The sequence below is a fragment of the Neopelma chrysocephalum genome, unplaced genomic scaffold (genome assembly GCF_003984885.1).
Source record: "Neopelma chrysocephalum unplaced genomic scaffold, ASM398488v2 Primary Assembly neopelma1_67, whole genome shotgun sequence".
Lineage (NCBI taxonomy): Eukaryota > Metazoa > Chordata > Aves > Passeriformes > Pipridae > Neopelma > Neopelma chrysocephalum.
The window spans coordinates 1,801,817-1,825,153 of NW_020897726.1; the positions used below are offsets into that span (position 1 = coordinate 1,801,817).

General features: G+C 35.1%; 1 protein-coding gene across 7 annotated transcripts in view; it reads left to right on the forward strand.

Moving 5' to 3' along the window:
- Window positions 1-23,337, forward strand: part of AKAP9 (A-kinase anchoring protein 9) — a 115,301-nt gene that overhangs the window by 33,668 nt on the left and 58,296 nt on the right. For 5 of the 7 annotated variants that reach the window (XM_027684816.1, XM_027684819.1, XM_027684817.1 and 2 more), the window contains 11 exons: window positions 759-803; window positions 8,171-8,224; window positions 8,623-8,793; window positions 11,252-11,407; window positions 12,353-12,550; window positions 13,198-15,645; window positions 16,469-16,682; window positions 17,461-17,540; window positions 20,237-20,375; window positions 20,784-20,905; window positions 23,096-23,201. In XM_027684816.1, the coding sequence (XP_027540617.1) occupies window positions 759-803; window positions 8,171-8,224; window positions 8,623-8,793; window positions 11,252-11,407; window positions 12,353-12,550; window positions 13,198-15,645; window positions 16,469-16,682; window positions 17,461-17,540; window positions 20,237-20,375; window positions 20,784-20,905; window positions 23,096-23,201 (3,733 nt within the window). The remainder of the gene's footprint in view (window positions 1-758; window positions 804-8,170; window positions 8,225-8,622; window positions 8,794-11,251; window positions 11,408-12,352; window positions 12,551-13,197; window positions 15,646-16,468; window positions 16,683-17,460; window positions 17,541-20,236; window positions 20,376-20,783; window positions 20,906-23,095; window positions 23,202-23,337) is intronic. The other 2 variants (XM_027684821.1, XM_027684822.1) reach the window with 2 other exon arrangements.

A 23,337-nucleotide genomic window follows, 5' to 3' on the forward strand; every position in this document is an offset into this window, starting at 1 on the left:
AGCCTATTATGTACACTTCATTTCTGTTAAAATAGTTCTCACTCAAAGTTTTACTTTTTGAGTTCGAAAGTGTACTTATTACAGTGCGCCTTTTATAGATAATTTGCATATTTTCCTGCTAATATTTTGATTCTCAAACCTGATACATTTTATGTAGTTCATCAAGATACACTGTATTTAATTCAGGCATCTATCATGGCTTTGCTAAGGCTTTGTTCCTTTAATTCCTCTAATTCATTAGATCACAAGATTTGAGTCTTTGTCCTTTTAGCTTTCCTTGGTTTCCATGGAAGCTGAAGGGTAATATGAGTGTTTGTTTTAAAATTCTAGTCAACATCAAAAGTCATGCATATATACTTGTGTTCTTAAGCCAGCAAAGTTCCTAATTAGGTAAAATTGATCCATCAGAGACAAGTCCTTTTCATGGCATTCCCTATTTCTTTTTAAAAAATCAAAAGCAAAACCCAAAAAAGTGTTACATTTCCAAAATGGTATTTAGTACCTGTAGGTTGTTGGAAGATTTTGTCATGTGGTTATAATGTTTCCATGGTCACAGTTCAATAGCTGAGTAACTTTTTTAAAGCTGGAATTTCAAGGAAGTGACGGTATCCTTCACTACATATATATACTCATCAAATTCATGTACACCTTAATATTTTCAAATACTGCATATTCTCAGAAACAGATGGAAAACATAGTGTTTAGAGTGCCTTAATTGTAAGTATTTTAATATTTTATTTTATTATATTTTATTTTAGCCGGAAAGTGAAATTTCTACCACAGTAGAAGATTACAGTTCTGAGGTAAGAGTGAAGTAATGCTTTTCCTAACTTTCTTTCAACCTTTTCTGTTACATGTTTACAGCAATGCTGTGCATAGTTTTTCAAAAGAGAAGGAAAGAAAGAGCAGATGTGATATTATAGACAAAGCTGTTGCATGTTATTACTGGTATGATTTACCATTAAAGCAAGCGTTATGTCAACTACATAATGGGATGACTACTGTAATAAATAATGCGGTAGATACATAAACTGTTGTAACAATGTCATCCTTAAGGTTGTATGAATACTTTGTATTGCCATTGGAGTATTGGCTGTGCATAATTTCTACTAATTTTCTGTGGGAAACTATTTAACAAGTCAATTATGTTTAAATGAGTTTCAAAGCAACCCTTGCTCGACTGGCTGAGTGTCAGTCTGCTGGTGGGAGGTGGTAAGTGAATGCCTTTGTGTCATTTGTTTGAATGTTTTGTTTTCTTTCACTTATTAAGCTGTCTTTGTCTCATGAATTTTTGTTGCTTTTTCCGTTCCAATTCTCTCCTCCATCCCACTGGTAGGGGAGTGAGTGACTGTCGGGGGGACTTAGCTCTAGCTGGCGTCAACCCACCACACATAGGCGTTTACAACTCCTCTCTTAATGATATACTTTGAAGGGTAGTAGTGTATATGGAACTTTGGTCCTATCAAATAAAACAGTTTGTTATGTTTGTAAGGAGAAAACTGCCTCATGCACAAATGTCGATCAATAGCATGCTTGCAAGAAATAGCCATGGAATATCTGAATACAGTAAACATTGTTTCTAGTTAAAAAAAAATAATTTTTCATGTCTCAGTCACTGTCTGTAGGGACAATCAGGGTTTTGTTTTGCAGATCTCTGGGCTAAATACTTTAAAACACAACCCAGAATCTTAAGCTTGGCAACAAGTAAGAGGGGATGAAGTAATCAAATGTGTGTCATTGCTGAAGTAAATTTGGTTTAGAATACTTTGTTCCTCTCTCAATTTAGCCTTTTATAAGAGAAGATGACTATGCATTAGAATAACTATTTGTTTCACACTAGTGTTATACCTGCTTACTGTGAAGCCTAAGGAATATACACAGCAGACAGTGTGTCCCTGACCTGTCACACTGCATGGTGCAAAAGGAAAATCATTACCGCAGTGGGCAGTTTAGGCATGCCCTGAAAATGGGAACAGCTTTTCTTTCCCAACAAATGACCTGTCTTCACTTGCTCCTTCTTCCAGCCTATTTTCTTGATCAACTTCATATCTGTTTTGTATCCCCTAGTTTTTTGTAAATTCTTCCCTATCTGTAATGGCTCCTGTCAGTTTTTTCACCTTCCCTTGCCCATCTCCTTCTATTCCTTGCTTGGTTTCTTAACTCTGTCTTTGCAGCCTTTTTCTATTCTTCCTTTACCTTCCTCAGTCATTCCAAAGCCTAGTTTCTTTCCCAGCCTTTCCAACTTACTCCAAGCATTCTTCTTCCTTCTTTCTTATTTTAATATTTTTTATCCCTCTCCCTTGAAAACCTGTTCTCTTTCATTCCCTGTCTTAAGTTGGGATCCTGCTAGCGTTCAGCTCAACTTGTCCTAAGATGCAAGGAATAGCTTTTCTTTCCAACCTCTCTCATCAAATCCCAGTTAAAGTTTCCCTACTAGAGCTGGTCTTGGCCTTTAGTTGAATGCTTTTCCCGTCCCTCTGTTCTCCAGTTTGGCTCTTTCTCACCCACTTCTTCCTCCTGCCCTTGCTTATAACCACCCTCACTTTCTTCTAGTGCATTGGTAGAAGGCACTTGGGAATACAAGTGCAATGTTTGCTCACATTCATTATTGGTTCCTTTCAAATACAGAGGACTGAAGCATGGGGACCCTTGGTCTGGTCAATTGCATTCATTTCTGTGGCATTTTTTTTGTGATGCAAATTTTAAAAAAATACATCTGAGATCGGCACTTCTGGAGTTGCTGTAAACAAAAGAAGATTTTTGTTGAGGGGTAGATTCAAGGGCTTAAAGCAAAATTTGCCTGGGGAAAAAAATCCATTTAAAGATTTTGGTCTTTTCATAGATAAAATGTGGTTTATTTTGTCCAAGGAATTCAAGTAGCAAAGAACAAAGGGAATCTGACTTTGCTTTCTGTATGTTAGGATGATAGGGCAATATGTGCACACAGTTTGCCATTGAGTGTAGCAGACATGCTTTTGAACAACTACTGTGACCTTACTGCACCTTTTTAGAATATGCATCACTGTGGTATGTGATTACTTTTAAATGGAATTTGCAGTATGTGAAGAATGAACCCTTGAAAACAGTTGACAATGTCATTGGTGTTCATGTATGTATTTTTACAAGTCAGACATATTACATGTGTAATGAAATATGACTGTGAAATTTTGATCACTTATGAGGTGGTAGGAAGCAGTGTTGGAGCCTGATTGTAAAAGTTCAAGAAAACAGATCTTTGCACAAGGCAACAGGATACAGAAAAGACCTGGTATAGTGCCTCATGGTAATTGTGGATGTGTTTCTGATTTTAGTGGTTTGGATTTAGTAACAGTTGAATTCAAAGGTCTCATTTTAAAATTAGATTTTCACATCTAAACACTTAACTTTACCCTGCTTCAGTGTTCAAAGATTTCTGAAGGTACCTGCAGAGGATATTAGGGAGCAATTTTTCAGGTACTGATGACAATAGAATTACAGTCAGACTGCCTTCTGAATGTTCCTTTTAAAAATTGCAGATTTCTGTAAAAATGCAATGACAGATTGCATTTATAGGCACTTTTCACTCTTGCAAAAATACTTTTTAGCTCTCTGAGAGTTATTTTCGAAGGCATAAATAGACACACAAAACTTGTGAATAGTAACACGATACTGGTTTTGGTGAAGAACAAGCTCAAGCGGTCAGAGTTGCTATCTTAGTAAGTTCTTTTTAATTCCAGCTCATTATAATTGGTTGGTATCTTAAATGGGGAGACAACATTTTTAGGAATGCATATATTTTAGGAACTGAATTCTCAATATGTTTCCTGTCAACTGTAGTGTTACTTTTATTATTCAAAGCTCTGCTTACATTCATGACCACACTGTAAATAAAATGATCTGAAGCCTTTTCAGTTGATGAAGATGAGAGTAAGTTAAATTTTGTCTGTAACAATGTAATTATGAAGTTGTATAAAATCTTGAGCTTATCTTTTTTACCAATATATAACTTTATTTTCAGAATTATAAGAAACCACACATTTGTAGAAAGAGGCCTGTTGATCCATCTGTTTCCTGGGTGATTAGAACATCTATATTATTTTCAGTGTTTTTTGCCAGAAATTAAGTTGAAATTGAGGTTGACATGCTTCAAATTGAATAGATCATAAATTGTTTTGTTGTAGTTGATAAAGTAAGTCAGTTATTTTTAACTCTTCAGACTTCTCTTGAAGAATTGTATGAAATTTAGTGATAAGTTTTTCCCTCTTTAGGAGACTTATCAGATACACAATTTGTCTAAGCAAAATTGAAGGAACCAGTGTATGTTTATATAAGAGTTCTTGTCTTGAAGGACATTTGTTGTAAATACAGTTCAGTTTTGTTCTGCCACCTTTCTAATACCTACACGATCAAGGTGCTAGCCAAAGTGAAGACTGGTAAATCTTTCATATGAGCTTGTCTTTTGGGACAAATTACTCAGTTTGAGCAGGAATGACACCTAGTCTTAAATTAAATTATAATGGTGGTTATCTGTTTAAGGTTATGGTCTAAACTCAGAACAAAGGGTAGTTAAGCTTTTTCCAACAGGTAGGATTTTGGGGGGGTTTTATAACTGTGTAAGGTAAAGTTGCCTCCATACATTTTCTATATGCCCCAATTTTATGGTATAACTGAAAGACTTTTCCACCTGATTTTTTTTCTCTTATTGACTCTCTTCCCAATTTACAAAATATAGCTCTGAAAAGATGGTTAATACGAAGTCTACAAAGTTGTTGGGGTTTTTTTTAATTTTAGCGAAATTCTATACCTTAACTACTACATAAAGAAACCTGTTGCTGTGCTATTAATATATAGAAAAATATATCAAGCCATGATATTTCAAAAAGCCATCAGTTGTTGTCCTTCAGAAGTTACTAACCTTAGTTATATTACAGGATTGTAATTATTTTCATCACAAACCAAAAATGGCTTTTTTTATGGAGTATAAAAAACCCCAACCCTCCCCCCCAAAATACACTGAAATTCATTTTCCCAGGTTGACCTAATTGCTAATTTTAGCTAGGTTTCATATAGTCAGTTGTGACATAACTAGAAGATTGAGGAGAGCTAAGAACATTGACAAACAGTGTCAGAAGTCTAAATCCTAATTAGATTAGGGGAAGAAAACACGAGGTAAAATTTTTAGTCCATTCCAGATTCTTCTGTATGTTTCTGCTACCAAATCAAACAATTGTTTAAGCAGAAGTCTGCTTGCCCATATGTAATAGGTTATATTATTTTTATGCACTAAGGTATTTTCTATGCTTTCCAGTGATTGAACAGTGTGTATTGATTTATGCTGAGCATGAATTTTCTATATAAAGGGAAATCTCTGTAGTACTGGCATTAATGTTGTAAGTAGTTACACATCATATATTATTACTGCTGTTTCTGAGGTATAATGTCAGGTCTTCCAAGCTCTAAGGAACATTGAACATACAGTGATTTCATAAATTTAATCCTGACCTCTAGTGGCAATTGTCATTAATTGCTGCCTTGGTTCAGTGGTGGAAGTTGGTTTTCCTTGTGTTTCTCAGAAACAAGATTCCTTTCATTTATCTTAAGCATGTGTATTTACTGATGCAATATAAATTAAACCTTTATTTTTAGCCAATAGACTGCAGATTATATTTTACTTTATAATCGTAAATACTGTTTCTCTGAGTTATTTTGAAAATACAAGGAAGGAAGAACAATCAAACAGAATGTCCTTTGAGGGACTTCCATAACCTTCATTTGTTTCATATCCTTTGTTCACCAGAACTGTTGCTGCTGAGTAGCTAATGTATTGTAAAATACAGTCCTTTCTTATTTTGTGATTATTTGATTATGCAATTTTATCCAGAGCTCTTGTTACTTCTTGCTTTCATTATATTAAAATGATGTGTGTGGTTTGATTGTTTCTTTAAATGTTTAATCATTTGCTGGGGTGTGTAACTAAGCACATCGTAAGGTATTAAGGCCTAAGGACTTTCAGTGTTAAAGGTGAATTGCAAAGCTTTTAAAGAAGAAATTGTGAGAATCTACATTAAGAGTATTTATGGACTTGCAGATCTCTATATGGGTAAATCACTGAAGCCGTAAGACAAAACACAGGAGTCCTGTAGGCCTTATCCAGACATTTAGTAACACTCAAGTTGGTGTCTGGACTACTGAATATGTATATTGCAGATGAGTGAAAAATTAATTCTAAATTAAGATATTTTGAAGCTATTAACTCATTCCCAACTTTCTGTCTGCTCTGACACAGCAGAATTTGTCATACCAGGAGTTGCCAGGCTCCTCCCAAGGTTTCCCTCAACACAGCACCCTGCTGTGGCTGTTTGGCATTTTTTTTCACAGATAGCAGTGCTGTTTGTTGTCGTGTTTCAACTTTCACTTTGCCAGAAGACATAAGGCATTTGAAAGAAGAAGGTATCAGATGAGAAACAACATGGACTGCCATGTTACTGCGGTTCACTTACTTGTGTGATGTCTAAGAGCTAGGCTACTGTGAAATGAGGCGGGATTTCTGATGTTCTGGACAGTTGTTTTCAATGTGTGTAGAAAAATTCCTTTTATAAGTTAAAGGTTTTTTGTAGAATTTTCAGCTGCTAAGGAGTCTGGAACATCTAATGAGATAAGGCTTTCATGCCCTTCCTATTAACTCTTGTTATAAAGCATCCAAGAGCCTTTGTTGCACATAGCTGTGATTCACAGGAAGAGAAGCATGTCCACTGTTGTAGATTACAATAATCATATACTACATCTTTATCAAGTAAGCCTAAATAAAATGGGAGTTAAAAAGAGGAAAGGAAGGTTTACATAATAGAGTTTCTATTAAACTACTAGTGTTACTAATCGGGGGCGTGAGCCAAAATCTGAATAAAGACTTTGGTGCCAGGCGCTTTGTAGACACTTGTGTGTCTGAACATAGAGCAAACATCTGCCAATACACAAATGATACACAGTACCTCTATGAGTTGCCTGGACTGCCGTTTGCTGCAATTTTCTTTATTCTTTCTAAACTAAGCTAGTAATCTCTCTGTGGTGTCTTCATTTTACTGAGAAAGTCAGAAATTGAGAGGGCACTGTCAGCCTTTCAAATTCTTCTCTAATGCAGATTTATTCGTTCTCTTAATACCAACTCAATGACTATATTGATCCCATTTATAACAGTGCACTTATTGATTTCCTCAAGCATGATAGTTCTTTGTAAGTAAGCCCTGACCTAGGCTATGGCAGATGTCTGAGCAGTGTAGCTCCTTCTTTTTGTTTTAAACATAGTATTTGGGTCTGAAATACTATCATGCCTTTCCATTTTTAGTACCATTATTTTCGTTTCAGGCTTGGATGTAATAAACAGCTCCGAGAGGAAATACAGCTGTTCTTGCTTTCTCATTTTTATACATTGGTCTGCTCTTTTAAAAACCTGCCTATCTGTTTTGTGGTTCCTCACAAGTACACAGTACATTCTTTTCATTTTGATTTTTTTTTAACCTGTGACTGCTACTTTGACCTGTACTTGCCTTTTGGAGATTCGTTGTTATTGGTTTGCACAGTCTGTAGAACCAAAATTCTCGTAGGAGCTGAAAGGGCTTGCAGTGTTAGGTGAGTGAAAGTGGAATTTTTTTTCAAATGTCTTATGTCAAATGTATCGTTTCTGTTCTTTTTCAATTTCACAAAATTCCTTCAAATTGAAGATGAGAGTCTATGATACTGTCTTTCATCCACTATGGAGGGATAGGTGACTTTCAGAAAGTAAATCTTGTGGTGTATAAAAATCTTTTGGAAAGCATAACTATGTTTAATAATATATAGAAATATTAAGCCTATAATTTAAAATGCAATAGTACTGTATTTTAATAATTTAAAGTATAAAGCTTTGCATTGACCTTTAAATCTGAATTCCTTTGTTTTCTCTAGATGTTTAGATTTGTAATGAGGTTTTTGTTTTAAGACAGTAGTATCTATTTTTTCAATTTTAGGTGTTTTAGCTGTTACCTATACTTACTTTGATGCATTTTACTATATATAAAGCTATTTTGTATTTCAAATGAAATAAATATAACAATTCCTGTGGGTCTGCAGGAATTGCCACATAAGATTCAAATAAATGGGAAATAGGAAATCAAGCATTATTTCAAATAATGTATTAGAAATTGTCTTTATACAGGTAAATGGTTGCAGTTTTGAGACAAGAACAGCTATACCTGCAGACTTAATCAGGGTACAGTATTGCAAATTGAATTGTAATACTAATGGAGAATACTAAAAACCTCAATTTGTTTTGAACAAAAACTGTGTTGCTGACTAATACTTTATTTTGCATGCTGTGCTCTGCATCTGCATTGTTTGCTATATTAATATAGTATATCATTCAACTTGAAATGCAAGCCAATTTACTCCATCTATTAAGGCTAAGATTATAAAGCAGAATTGCTTTATGTCAGTGCTTTTGAGGTGTGAATTATATTAACAAAGGAGGTTACTATGGCAATAAGATCTTCAATGCTGTATTGTATGTTAATGTTCTAAGGTGGCATTTGGTACAGAATTTAATATTTGACTTTACTTACTGTGATAAAACATAAAAAATGGTGTGTAAAGGAACTTGGATTGATTTAGGAAGAAGAATTTGGAGTTGGAGAGATTCGTTCAGAGCATGGAATGCAGCACTCTCACACGCAGCTAGCGGTGATGGAGAATGAATTGACTGGGAAACAGCAAGAGATTGAAGAGCTAAGCAGAGAGATAGAAGAAATGAGGGCAGCGTATGGTACAGAAGGATTGCAACAGGTATAATTACCTTATGTTGCTTTCTACTTGCTATTTGCTTACATGCAAAAATGCAGAGCATCAACAGAAAGAGTTCACACTTAATGGCAGCTGTTCAGAATGCAGTCAGTGTGTGATGTCAAATTAATTACACATAATTTCTTTCAATCATATGCCATGTGCTCTATTACTTTGAGTGGCATTTCCATTGTGTGTCCTTTTTCTCTGTATTTTGTGACTAAAATGCCAGTCTTCTTTGCAGTGACTTACTTCAAATCAGGAGCGGAAACACAATTTTCTTCAAGAAAAGCCCTAATTCATCTGTAGTTAGGCAAAGACTGTATGTCTTTGATACCTTCCTGTTCCTCCAAGATCAAAAAAACTCAGGTTTTACTCCCTAGGGAATAATATAACTGAACCAAAATGTATTTGTTTGTCAGACTTCACAGCCTGAAATACAAAAACAATGTGTCAGAATGTTTTTAATTAAAAACATCTAATAATGCGCTTTTACAGAGAAGATTTTCTTATTTTAAAAATACCATTGGAGTATAAAGTTAGTTTATAAAGTAAGGAATATTCTTCCAGTTTGAGCCAGTGGTACAACCCACTCAAGTCAGTGATTTGTAGTGCTTCATGTCTTATTTGTCTCTCTCTTTTAATTTGGATTCAGGTTATGCCACTGTTTTCCTATTTTTTTGAAAAGTACTATAGAATAAAAAAAACAAAACAAAGTTCTAATATTCAGTTATTTTCGCCATTATTATTGCACAGTTATAATTTTTTTCTGCTTCCATTTGTATTTGAACTGTGAAAATAGATGTGTTTTCCACCATATCACCAGTTAGGTGGGTTTTATCTGGTGTTGAATTTTAATTATTGTGTCTTTTATCTGTTGTGCTAAACATAATAGTCATAATTATAGCATAATAAAGAAAATAAGCATAATTTTAGTTTCTTACAATTGTAATTACTGTTAGTTTTTTCTGAAAGAGCTGAGAGTGAAAATGTTTGCATTTTTTAAATGGCAATAATTACAATTTTTAAAATAAAAATACATTAAAACAAAATCTGGGGCTTTGGGCTGTGGTACAATAATATTTTAATAGTTGCAGCATATTTTTGTGTGATAGTGATACAGTGCATAATATTTCAGTTGAGAAGTACAGTGCATAATATTTCAGTTGAGAAGTGCATATGGTTTATTTTTCAGAAGAAATAAAAAGAATTGTAAAAGGGGATTGGGAAAGATAGTTATGTGCTTTAGTTCTACCTGTTGTGTCAAGAACAGAAATGGAATTTAGAAAGTTGAAAATTATATAACGTTGTGTGGAGTGGAGCTGACAAATTTATTAATTTGGTTTCATTGAACAGATGCAAAAGCAAAGATGTGACACACTTATGTTCCTGATCTGTGCCTAATTTTCTCTACTGTAACGAACATCTAGTATTTCCATGAAGCCTGTGCTTTTAAAGTAGGAGTTCACTCCAGTGTTCTGAAAAGAACTTTAAAATAATTTCCTCAAATTCTTTGCCTTGTTTCGCTTCTAGTTGGGACTTTTGGTTTTTATGTCCTTATCCTCTAAATCAATAAACTTCATCTTGAAACATTTTACTGTTAGCATCCAAGACTCAGCACATAACTCAGTGAAGATTTTGTGGGGGAACACTGTAAACAAAACAGTTAGAGAGGGCAACTAATGGTTTAAGAAATTTGCAATATGTAGAGATGAGACTTCCACTAGCCTTCAAAGAGTTCAAATTAAAAAATGGACTTCAAAGTGAGTAACATGTTTATATAAATGCACACAAAAATATTACCAATTAGTATTGTAAAATTTCTTGACTGCTTGAGTGTAATCCTAGAAAAAAATAAAACAGTTGCAAAGGATTTTTTGTACTCTTATAATTTCTTCATCATTACAAATTACAAAAGATTCATCTATTAAATATGCTGTATCAGTTTTACAGCTTGAACTGATGTTTTCATGTGGTTATGAATAATTCCTCTGGGTTCACAATGTAGGATATTGCATGGTATCTACTACATCCTTTTAGTATGATGAATGCAATTTATTGCACTTTCAGTGACAGAAGACTTGAATTTATTGTGGAAAAAGTGTGAGAACAAAACTGCTGAAACACTGTTAGTAGATATTCTGGCTTCCTTTATGATAGTTTGTTTATGTGACCATGCTTTTTATTTTAAAAGCAATTTATATATTTAAGTAATTAACCTTCTTAAAAGTTCAGATTTTGTTATTTGTTAACTATATTTTATGGAGAGCTCATATATTGTTAGTTGAGGGGGGAAAATTGTTTCTGAAATATTTACAAATAGAGTTCGTGAAAACAAATGCTTTAGTAGTATGACATCTTTTAAATGGAGATGACTTACTCCTACTTAACTAAAATTAGCTAGTATTACTTTGTCTGTGGCTTTCATATGCATTAATAGTTTAAATTTTATCTTTTATAGCTGCAAGAATTTGAAGCTGCTATCAAAAAAAGAGATGACATTATCACTCAGCTCACTACTAACCTGCAGCAGGCACGGAAAGAAAAGGATGAAACCATGAGGGAGTTCTTGGAGCTTACTGAGCAAAGTCAAAAACTGCAAATTCAGTTTCAGCATGTAAGTTACAGAGCTACCAGTATTTATTTGGCTTTGAAAATAGATGTTGCTTTGGAGGCTCCATAAATAGCTACTTCCTGCAGAAGCATACAATTTTTTGTGCATTTTTGAAGAACTAGTCTCTTTGTATAGATCAACAGTACAGTCCTTTTACTGGTCCTACAGTTGTTGTTATAGTATCTGATTTATTTTACTAATTAACTATGAAATTATAAAGATTAGTCTGTTTTCTTTCCTAGTACGTGGTAATAGCTTCTGATAAATACTAAATTATGGCAGTTATCTTGGGGAAAAACACTTACGTAATTAGTTCTCAGAGCTTTGGGCAGAAATCTGACATTTTCCCTTTGAAATCAAAAGATCCAGCCATCAACTTACATGGGACACTATGCCATGCTGCAGTCCATCCTATATTTTTAGATAAAACCTGCCTTTTGTGGTGTTATTAGAGGGTAATTTAAATAACAAAGTGAAGCTTCAGAAAAACATTTCTTCTAAAAAGTATGGTGATTGAGATGCTGTAAACACTCAGACTACAGCTTACAGTGTTGCAGTTGAATATTGTAGTATTTTGTGCTGTTTAAGCACATTATATAGCTTATTTTCAGATTCAAGCAGGCTATATTCTGAGGCCTGAGCTTTTACTATTAAAACTCTGATTTTGGGCTCAGTAGTTGATTTTACTACTTAGTAATGTTTCTGAGACACTGCTCTCCTATGTTAGCTCATCATTAGTATTTAATTAATATTAAATATCTTCCTATTGGCTAGCCATCCCAAATGATTAAGGATATTTCAGTTCCTCCGAAATAACTTAGAAATTTTTGCAATAATCTTTGGGCTTGCAATGTGGAAGAAGAAACTAAAGATCACTCTTTCTGTATGTAGTGCAAGCTGGTTTTGAAAAACTTGATGTATTTTAGGTTTTGTTCTTTATCATTCAAGTTGCAGGCAAGTGAAGCCCTAAGGAACAGCAGCCATAGTTGCACAGCTGCTGATTTATTGCAAGCCAAGCAACAGATACTTTTACATCAGCAACAGCTAGAAGAACAAGAATGTCTGCTAAAGAATTATCAAAAAAAGAATGAAGAATTTGAAGAACAGATAACATGTCTTCAAGAGAAAATCACAAGATACGAAATGGTACTACACAGATCTCTTTTCCTAAACTCTTTTCAGGATTTTGTAGTTCCTTTGAAATAAAAGGACCAAAGCACAGATAATGAGTGTGTTGTGTAAAATGCATATGAAGATTTTGAGACTGTTTCTGTTAATTAACACATAATATGTGTATAATTTAAAACTGAAATTTTTATGTCAATTTTGTGTATTACATTTTTAAAAGTTGCAGAAATATATACAGCAAAATATGAAACTATGCTGTATGTTAGCATGCCTTCATTGAATGACATTATTTTAGAAAAAAAATTTAAATTACTTGTTTGAACAATCTTTTCTGTCTTAAGGAAAGATTGTACTTTTTTAAATTATCCTTCATGAAAAACATTTTAGAAGCACCTAAAAAATTAAATGTCATTAAAAGTGATAAGAGAGGGTGGGGGAGGCAGGGAGGAGTGGGGAGGAGAAGGGAAATGATGATGCAGATGAGGTAGGGATTCTCAGTTATTCCAAGGGTACAGAAAACCTCCAAATGAGGTCAAAAAGTAATATATATTTATTTTTTATCAGTTAGCATTCTAAAAAAGGTTAAATAGCCAAATCTGTAAATGTTCTTATGTGTTCATATAATTAGCTAAAAATAAGAACATGGTTTTGCTCATTTTTTAAAGGAAAAACAGAAAAACGAGGGAGAAGATTTGAGTAAAATACAAGAAAAAGAAGCATTAGTTGAAGAGCTGGAAGCAAAACTTGAGGAAGAAGAAAAAAATTCACTTCAGCTTATGGAAAAATTATCAGATGTCAGTAAATTACTTGAAGAATCAAAAGAAGAGATTTCACTAAAGAACCAGCAGATAAGTAATATGAGACTTGAACTTACCACCTACAAACAGAAAGAAAGACAATGTTCTGATGAAATAAAACAATTAATGGGAACTGTGGAAGAATTGCAGAAACGATGTTATAAAGACAGCCAGTCTGAAGCTGACATTGTGCAAAGAATGGAACTAGAAACACAAAGGAGACTGGCACAACTTCAGGCTGAATTAGATGAAATGCACGGCCAGCAGATTGTACAAATGAAGCAAGAATTAATTAAGCAACATGTGGTGGAAATAGAGCAGCGTCTTTTGCAACAAAAAGTAGAATTGGAGAAAACTTCAAATCTGTCTTTGAATGAGAATGTTAATAAAGATCAAATGCATTTAATGAATATTAAAATTAATGAATTGAATGTGAAATTGCAAGATGCTGATAAGGAAAGGGAAAAAATAAAGCAAGAATTGTCACAACAGATGGAATTAATTTCAGCAGAGAAGTCTCTTCAGCAAACTAGAATTGAAGATCTTCTCCAAGAACTGAATTTTTCAAGAGAGCAGGTTCAAAGAGCCAAGCAAACTATAGTGGATATGGAATGTAGACTAAACGAAGCTGAAAAATACCAGTTTGTGATTGAAGATTTAAAAACTCAGCTGGCTTCTGCATCTGAATTTAGGAAGGATTTGGAATTAAAACATGAGGCAGAAGTCACAAATTACAAAATAAAACTGGAAATGCTAGAAAGGGAGAAGGATGCAGTTTTGGACAGAATGGCAGAATCTCAAGAAGCAGAATTAGAGAGACTGAGAACAAAACTTCTGTTTAGTCATGAAGAGGAACTTTCCAGACTTAAAGAAGACTTAAAAAATGAGCACATGGTAAACATGGAAAGCCTTAAACATAACTTGAATATGCACCATAAACAGCAGTTAGATGAGGTACAAAATGAAATGAGTCAAAAGATAGAAGCCATGCAATATGAAAAGGACAACTTAATCACAAAGCAAAATCAGTTGATATTAGAGATTACGAACCTGAAAGATTTACAGCAATCTATTGTAAATTCTAAATCTGAAGAAATGACACTTCAAATCCATGAACTGCAGAAGGAGATTGAAGTGCTTAGGCAAGAGGAGAAAGAGAAGGGTACCCTTGAACAAGAAATTCAAGAGCTGCAGCTTAAAACTGAATTGATGCAGGAACAAATGAGGGAGAGAGAGGATAGCCTTCAAAAAAAATGTTCAGAACTAGAAACCCAAAATAGTGTTCTTAAGGGGAAAAATGAAACTCTGGAAGAGAAATTAAAAAGTATGTTGGTAAGCTCTGAAGAAAACGTAGTTTGTAACAGTAGTGTTAGCTCTGAGACAGAAGTTTTGGACTTGCAAAAAAGAATAGAGAAGCTGATTACTGAAAAAGAGCAACTTGAAAACCAAAACAGTCAACTCCAAGAGGATAGTGAAAGGCAAAAGAGTGCCTTTTCATTTACTGAGAAAAAACTTGAAGCTAATTATAAAGAGCTGCAGAAACAATGTGCAACTCTTCTGAAGGCAAAAACGGAATTAGAAGAGAACAAGATGAAGCAGGAAGCTGAATATAAAAGCAAACTCAAAGCTTTGAATGAAAAACTTCACCATTTACAAAGTAATAGACCAGGTTTATTTAAAACTAAAACCTGTGGTTTTGAAGGAAGTAAAGAAATCAAGGTGTCCAGGGCAGACACATTTGAGGCTGGAGAAGTTGTTGAGAAAGATGCAACAGAACTAATGGAAAAGCTTGAGGTGACTCAGCGTGAGAAACTGGAATTGTCCCTAAGACTTTCTGATCTCTCTGAACAATTAAAGTCAAGGGATAGTGAAATTTGTCGCTTAAATGAAAAAGTCAAATCCTTAAAAGATGAGAAAGAGCAAATTCTAGCAAAGTATAAAGAACTAGAAGTCATAAATAGCTGTGCTCAGAAAGGAAATAGTAGTAGTAATGATCCTAAGACAAAATGCTCTAAAGGAAAATCTCTGAAGACTGCTACTACAGCATCTGAAAGTAGAAATAAACCCCCTGGTCCAAGGAGTAAAACTGATGAAGGAATAAATGTAAGGGGAAATCTAGCTTTGGGTAAAGATAGGAGTCATGAGGTAACAAAAAGAAAGGAGGTCCAGCAAATACTGAAACCAGAACAGCAGTCTCTTGTAGAACATTTGCATGGGATGCCAGATAGGCTGACAGATGAAACATCATTAATAGCCATTACACAAAGTGAAAATAATAATCTTCAGCAGCAAGTGGATGCCTTAAAATCAGAACAGGTATGTTACATAAGACCATATAGAAAATAATTTGCCTATGAGAATTTGTAGGAGCTTGCACTTGGAAATTTGCATCGTATTTTTCCTGTTAGCTGCTTCGAAGTACAGGTGTGTGTCGTGTGTGTGTGCGCATGTCACTGTGGCCAATGATTGAAAGGGGTTACATGAATGAATGTGATTATAATTCTGGTCAGTGTGTATGAGGATGGTATTTTTCAATGAAAGAAATACTCTTTCCCTTAGATTTAATTAACAACAACAAAAAAGGGTAAGGAGAAGATGAGTAGAGTGCTTCATATTTTGATGTAGTGGTTCACTTATATGAGGGGAAAACTTATTCAGGAGGTAAGTTTTTATTCTGTGATTAGCTTTTCAGTTCTCCAAGTGCTCATTCAAACAATGTAAAAAATAATGAAACTTCATCAGTCATCTTGTTCAAACTTTTGAAATATCAAACTTGTGAAATACTAATATTACATTATCAAAATTTTTGTGTATATGTGATTATCACTTCTTAAGAAATGTATCTGTAAGTGACCATGAGGAATAATGCATATTGTGTGATCCTAACCAGTCTCTAAGTTTTGCTGAAACAATTTTGCTTGTATTTTTTGGTATTGTAAATGAATTGCAAGCAATATAAAAAGCATTGTTATTTTGTTGAAACTCAATTTTCCAAATAATGTAAGTTTAAATTTACCCTAACGCATACAGTATGTGCAGCATTCCATTCAACACATTATTAATCACAGAAATTTGCAAAGATGGGACTTTCTGTTTTCTTGTCTCTCACTTTTTGTAAAATGTGTCTTTTTATTCAAAGACTGATTTACAGCTACAAATGGAAGCACAGCGGATTTGCCTATCCCTGGTTTATTCAGCTCATGTAGACCAGGTTCGTGAATACTTGAAAGCAGAAAAAGAAAGTGCACTTTGCAGTCTTAAAGAGGAACTTGTTCACAGTCATCTACAAGAGGTGAATGATCTTAAAAAAATGCATCAGCTGGAGCTCCAGACCTTGAAAGTTCAGCAAACAGGTAACTTGACCAAAATTTTGAGTGAAGATCTTCATATGAAAAACAGTGTCTTTAAAAAACCCAACAAAACAAACAAGCACAAGAGTTTGTGAGTGTAGCTGTCCAATGAATTGTTTTTATACAACATTTTGAAGTGGTTTTGTACCAAATTGTTTACCCATTGCCTGTACTCTATTACTCAGGGAACTTTCAAAAAAAAGTATATAAAAAAATAGGGAATAAAAAGTATTACAGCTCATTGTTTTCTATTTGTATTAGCTCAATTAATTTTAAAGGACTATATAATAGATTGACCTGTAAGATGAAATAATGAGTAAATACATCAACAAAATATTTTTGGACTTATTCTGTTCTCTGTACTTTGAATTCCTTCATTGACTCCCTGCCCATGTTAAGTAAACTTTGCTACAACTTTTTGCCTCAGTGAGCTTTTTCGTTATCATGATGGTTTTCTATCCTTGCTTTTACTGTCATCCCATGATTTGCTCTTGGGTAAATTTTTGGCATTAAGTTCTTTGCCCTCCAGTATGTTTCTGTAGTTGTATCTTTCTAGAGGCCACTAACACACAAAGCCATTTCTTATCTCTTGCTACTCTTGAACGTGCAGCTCAACCATAATAATTGAATCTATCCATGTCTTGGAACAAGAAAGAGGAGAAAAAAAACTATGCCTTTCTAAAAACTGAAAAGGCAGTTACACTGAGGCAGGAAATCAGGCCTTTGAAAAGTTGTTTTGCATCTAGTGTTTAAAAATAATATGAATAATTTGTATTCATAGATGATGACATGAAATCTACGCAAAGACTTATAGAAAAACTCAATGAAGCTGTAACTGAGGAATGTTCCAGGCTTGCTCAGGTAAGAGTTAACAAAAAGCCTTTTATTAAAATGAAAATTTTGGAAACAAAAAATTATGTGTACAGAGAATCCCCATATTTTTCTACATTATTTTTACAGGTTGCCTTTGCAGCTTTTCTCTTTGCATTGATCTGAAAATAGAGGCTGCTAAACCTGAGCTTCCAAAATAGCAGTGCAAGGGGTTTTCGTTTTTTTTTTTCCCCTAAACTTGCTATGTCCTTGTCTAGACAGTGCTTTTGTCTTGTACCGAGTCTTAATCTTCTAGCTAATGTTTGTCTCATCTGTACTAGTTTGGAAGTATTTTTTTCCTTTCTCTGTGTCTCTGGCTATTTTTGATTTATAACAGTCTGATGTCACACACATATTGATGCACAGGTCATCAGCTCTCATATCTGCAATAAGGTAGTAATTTCTTTCTTAGCTGCACGTCATGTTAAAAGGGGCAGAAAAGAAGAATTTTCTGTCCAACCCATATTAATTTAATTTTTGTCTTTCTTTTTTTGTATTATCAGTGTCTCCCCCCAGGAGATCAAAGCCTTTTAATGTCCAAAAGAGTCTGATAGCATCTCACCTAATGAGACCCTTTGCTTAACAGGTTCGCTGAGATGGGCAGGACATTTGATACCTTTTTATATAAGGACTGCACTTAATAGTGGTAGAAAAACCCCTCAGCAGGTTTCTCCTATGAGTTATTTTGCCATCAATGAAACTGTCAGCACCTAAAAATGGGCTCACTCTAACAGTTCACGAAATAACACATTTATTAATACAAATTTGTGAGAATTTATGGAGTTCATTGTGTCTGGAACAGGGTCTAACTGCAAAAACACACTTAAACTATGTAATAGTAATAATAATAATAAAGCCAAGCTTAGGCACACACGCTAAAGCAAAAGCAACTTACAGAGATGTAAAACAACTTACAAAGAATAAGTAAGGCAAAAAACTTAAATACACACTATAAAGCAACTTACAATGAAGTGATAAGTAAAAATTTTAAAATACTATGGAACAAAAGTAAAATTAGTATATATGTATAAAGCGGTCACTCACCCCAAGGTATCCCGAGAAGGTGGAGGGACAAAAAGGTAGCCCACCCATTACCTCCACAGAGTTGATGGAACTTCCCCCCGATTTTTGCGCGGAGAAGTTTTAATACCTTTCTTTTTTAGGCAGTTTAATACTAATCTTTTTTAATACCTTTCTTCTTTAGGCAGTTTGAGTGGCTATAGTCAATCAACTAATTTTGGGATGATAGACAGATTAAATAGGCCCAAGGGTCCACTTCCTGAGTTCCCATCAGCCAGGATATTCAGGGGGGAAAAAAAGGCCATATCATTCCATATCACTCCTTTCTTCATTTTAATCCTTTTATCAGTTTCTGGGAATGTGTCCCCAGGTGCTGGGGTTTTCCAGGAAACCATCAGGAGGTTTTTTTCTCCTTTTGTGTAGCCTTTCTATCACCTTACACTGCAGCATATCTTTCAAAGACTTAAAACTGTCTCAGAATCTAAGAAAACTGCTGTCTATATTGTTTTCGGTAACTAAATATTATAGTCAACAATTGAAGCATATTTTTCGTCTCTATTCTAGTACCTATCACCAATAATACTTTTTTGCCATATTTTTTTTTGTAGAGTCTAAGTAATCAATGGCCCTTTCAGGTACTTTTTGACCAGGAATCAAGTTACTTATTAAACTTACTTCTAGATAAATTAAGCTGCTTTCATCATTCATTATAAGCCATGGTTTTCCATTCTAAAATACTTCAAATGGCTGAGGTCTGTGGTTTGGGTGTTTTTTTCCTTCTTTGCTGGACTTTTTTCAACACCTTTTCAGGAAAGTGAATAGCAGCACTTTTTTACTTGAGATCCAATATAGGAGAGATTAAGCAGGACTCCTGATAGCTAACAGAAAGTAGCAGCTGAATGAGAGTTTTCAGCATTAGTTGTTTCACAGCTGTGAAAAAGGCTGCTGATCTGTGTGATTCCATGTTGAGCTTTTGGAGAAATTTTGATTTTACTGTTATAAATTGAATTTGGTGTCTGTTGAGTCTGAAATCTTAAAAATAAAGCGCTGTGTGCTCTGAGCAAACTGTTTCTTTCCAAGTGTCATTTATCTTCAGAAATCATATGACTGTCTTCTGTTTGCGTGCCCATTGTGAATATGACAGCTGTTTTGTTGACCACATGGCACCAACAAACATGAGGCATTCTGTTCATGACTTGGTTTTCTTATGCCGTACCCTTTTATCCAATTTGTTCAGCACTTAAAGAGCAAGAGGAGCTGTAATCTCTAAAAAGATACAAATTTCTGCCATAGGGGAATCCTTCTTCCAAGTAAAATTGCAGCTTAAGAGAATGCAACATTTACAATGTAAATTTGCTTTCCACATTAATAAAGGAGACCTTTCTTTGCAAGATTTCAATACTCGGCAGTTCCAAATAATGATTTGAAAATGTGTGCATTTATGTTTTAGCAGAAAAGTCTTTTCATATCTGTTCCTTTTTTCAGAAGCTTTAAAGACTGTCTAGATTTTACAATTCAACAGAACATCTAAGCCATCATTTTCACTGCAGTTAATACTCACAAGATACTACTTTCCTCCCACTATTTTTCGTAATTTCTTTGTGAATTGTGATTGATAAATTAATAGAAAATTCTTTACTTTTTTCTTTGTTTCATTTGTTGTACAGGTTTTGTGTGGCAATCAGAATGAACATTCTTCAGCTGCTGTAGAAGTTGGTGATAGGGACCAGGAAATTTGCAGTAAACCTGCTGTTGTGAAAGAAAAACTGAGTGTAGAATTACCAATACACAGAGGTCAAGCTCAAGGTAATGACATTGTACTATCATGCTGGTTAAAAGTACTGATTTCAAGTATTTCAATCTGGCAAATTTTCCATTAGTTGTTCATGTGCTAATTTGTGTGCTTAAATAGATGCTTTAGAGATTTCATCATTATTCTGAAATGCTCTTATTTTTTATTATGGATATTTTCTTACACTGTTTTCATTATAATGGAAATTGGTGTAAAAAAAGTGTTTGTTTGGGGTTTTTCTCCTCCTCCTTTTGTAGAAGAAGCTAGAAGCTGTATCAAAAAAATACATATATTACAAAACATAAGGAAGGGCCTTCACCTGTTTCAATAATATAGTGTTTATCTTCAGGGGAGAACTTGTGAACAAATCATCTGTATTGAAATTTATGGTAAAATGTTTGTTTTCTTTTCTTTTTTTAAAGTCCCTGGTTCTTTGTGTAATTTAACTGTGCAAGAACGTATGGATGCACTTCTACGCAAGATAATGGAAGAATACAGCAGGCTGAAAGCACTTCAAACACAGCTGATGAAGGATTGTAAACAGGTAAACTTTTATAGCATAAGTACATGAGCATCTGAATTTTCTCTGTTTCATGAATTACAGAATCACACAATATGCTGAGTTGGAAGGGACCCACAAGGATCATTGAGTCCAACTCCTGGCCCTGCACCCGTTCCCCAGAGTCACACCATGTGCCCAAGTGTACCATCCAAATGCTTCTTGAACTCTGTCAGGCTTGGTGCTATGACCACTTCCCTGGGGAGCCTGTTCCAGTGCCCAACCACCCTCTGGGTGAAGAACCTCTTTCTAATATCCAACCTAAATCTCCCCTGACACAACTTCAGGCCATTCCCTTCAGTCCTGTCATTGGTCACCACAGAGAAGAGATTAGTGCCTGCCTCTTCTCTTCCCCTTACAAGGAAGTTGTAACTGCAATGAGGTCTCCCCTCAGTCTCCTCTTCTCCAGAGGAGAACAGACCAAGTGCCCTCAGCCACTTCTCATACGGCTTCCCCTCAAGGCCCTTCACCATCTTTGTTGCCTTCCTTTTGATGCTCTTTAATAGCTTAATGTCTTTCTTATATTGCAGTGACCAAAACTGCCACAATATTCAGGGTGAGGCTGTATCAAGGCAGAGTAGAGTGGGACAATCACCTCCCTCAACCCTCTGGATAAGCGAGGAATGTGTTTGAAATTGTCTTTATGTATCCTGGTTGAGTGGCAGAGCAAGGCAATGATTTGATAAAATGGAGAAAGCTGCTGCCCATGTCACAGAATTGTGGAATAGTTGAGGTTAGGAGGCACCTCTGGAGTTCACCTAATCCAAGCCATTGCCCAAAACAGTATCAGCTACAGCAGGTTGTCAAGGACTGTGTCCAGCCAAATTTTGAGACTCCACAAGCCCTGTGGGCAACTGTGTCTTCTTCAGGTTATACATTCCCAGGTCTTTCAAACTCTCCTTGTAAGACAAATGCTCCAGGCCTCCCATCTCCTTTATAATTCACTGCTGAACTCATGGCAGTATGTCCATTTCTCTCTCATACTGGGAGTGCAACTCTGGACCCAGCACTCCAGATGTTTTATGTCTCACCAGTGCTGAGTGGAGAAGAAGGATCACCTCCCTCAACCTGGTGTCAAACACTCTTCCTAATGCAGCCCAAGAGGCTTCTGTTGTAATGGCACATTAATGGTTCCTGTTTGACTTGGTGCACACCAAGGCCCCCAGGACCTTTTCTGCAAAGCTGCATTTCTATCCAGTCAGTTCTCTGCACGTACTGATGCACAGGGCTGTTCCACTCTAGGTTGAAGGACTTGGCATTTGCCTTTGTTGAACTTCATGATCTCCTCTCAGCCCATGTCTCTAGTCTGTTCAGGTCTCTTGAAAGAGCAGCAAAACCATCTCATTTGTCAACCACTCCTCCCAGTTTTGTACAGTCGGCAAACCTGCTGAATGTGTGCTCTTGTTCCATCACCCAGGACTTTAATGAAAAGGTTAAATAGTAGTATAGTAATAGTAATAGTTCTGATATCACCTGTTATCTTGTCCTCAGAAACCTCCCTCAATCACTGTAACCTTTGAAAGATAATGGAGAATGGCCTCACAATAACATGGACCAGCTGCCTCAGCACTCCTTGTTGTATCCCATCAGGCACCACCAAATTGTTCCATGTCCAGTCTGTTCCCTCATCTGATCCTCCTCTACCAAGATTGTCTTCCTTGCTTCAAAATTTTACAGTCATTTCAGGGGCCTAGGATCCCTAAAGACAAATATTATCAGTAAAATTGGAGTTAGGTACTTCCATGCATTAAATACAGTACAGTAGCCAATTATATCTAGACATGGTTGCAGGTCACATGTATTCATGGATATATATGTACAAAAAAATATTTGTATGTGGAAACTGCATCTTGGGCCTGAGAGAAGGATATTAGTGTCTTCCTCTCCTTGGAAAGGAAGTATAGTGCTTCTGGAGTCAGAGGAATTATGACTTAACAGTTTATATCCAAAGAGAAGAGTTTGAGATTTACAGTGAACATTCTGCACAGGCTGGTTAAATAAATATAAATGTATACTTGGTCACTCAGACTATAAAATAAAACACATTGTTTTACTGGTTACACTCTCTTGTGCATTGGCCACCAACCTTTCTTACATGTTTATAATTGCAGTTAAAATTTTTGCATTATTGCTAGACAAATTGTTCTTAATTGCATTAACTTGATTATTTTTTAGGTCAAAGAACCATGGCTATCCTCTTCAGAAGGGAGGAAAGAAGAGAAACATATCCATCTGGAAACAAGAAAGGAAAGTCTGAAGATTCCTTCACAGAGTCTAATGGGTAAAAAGATACATATGCTGTTTTTAATGTATGTATATTGAGAGAGAGAGATCAGACAATGACTTTGAATTTTAACTGATTTATGGCATACTACAACTTGAAGCACATGAGAGTTTTTTTCAGATTTTGGAGTACA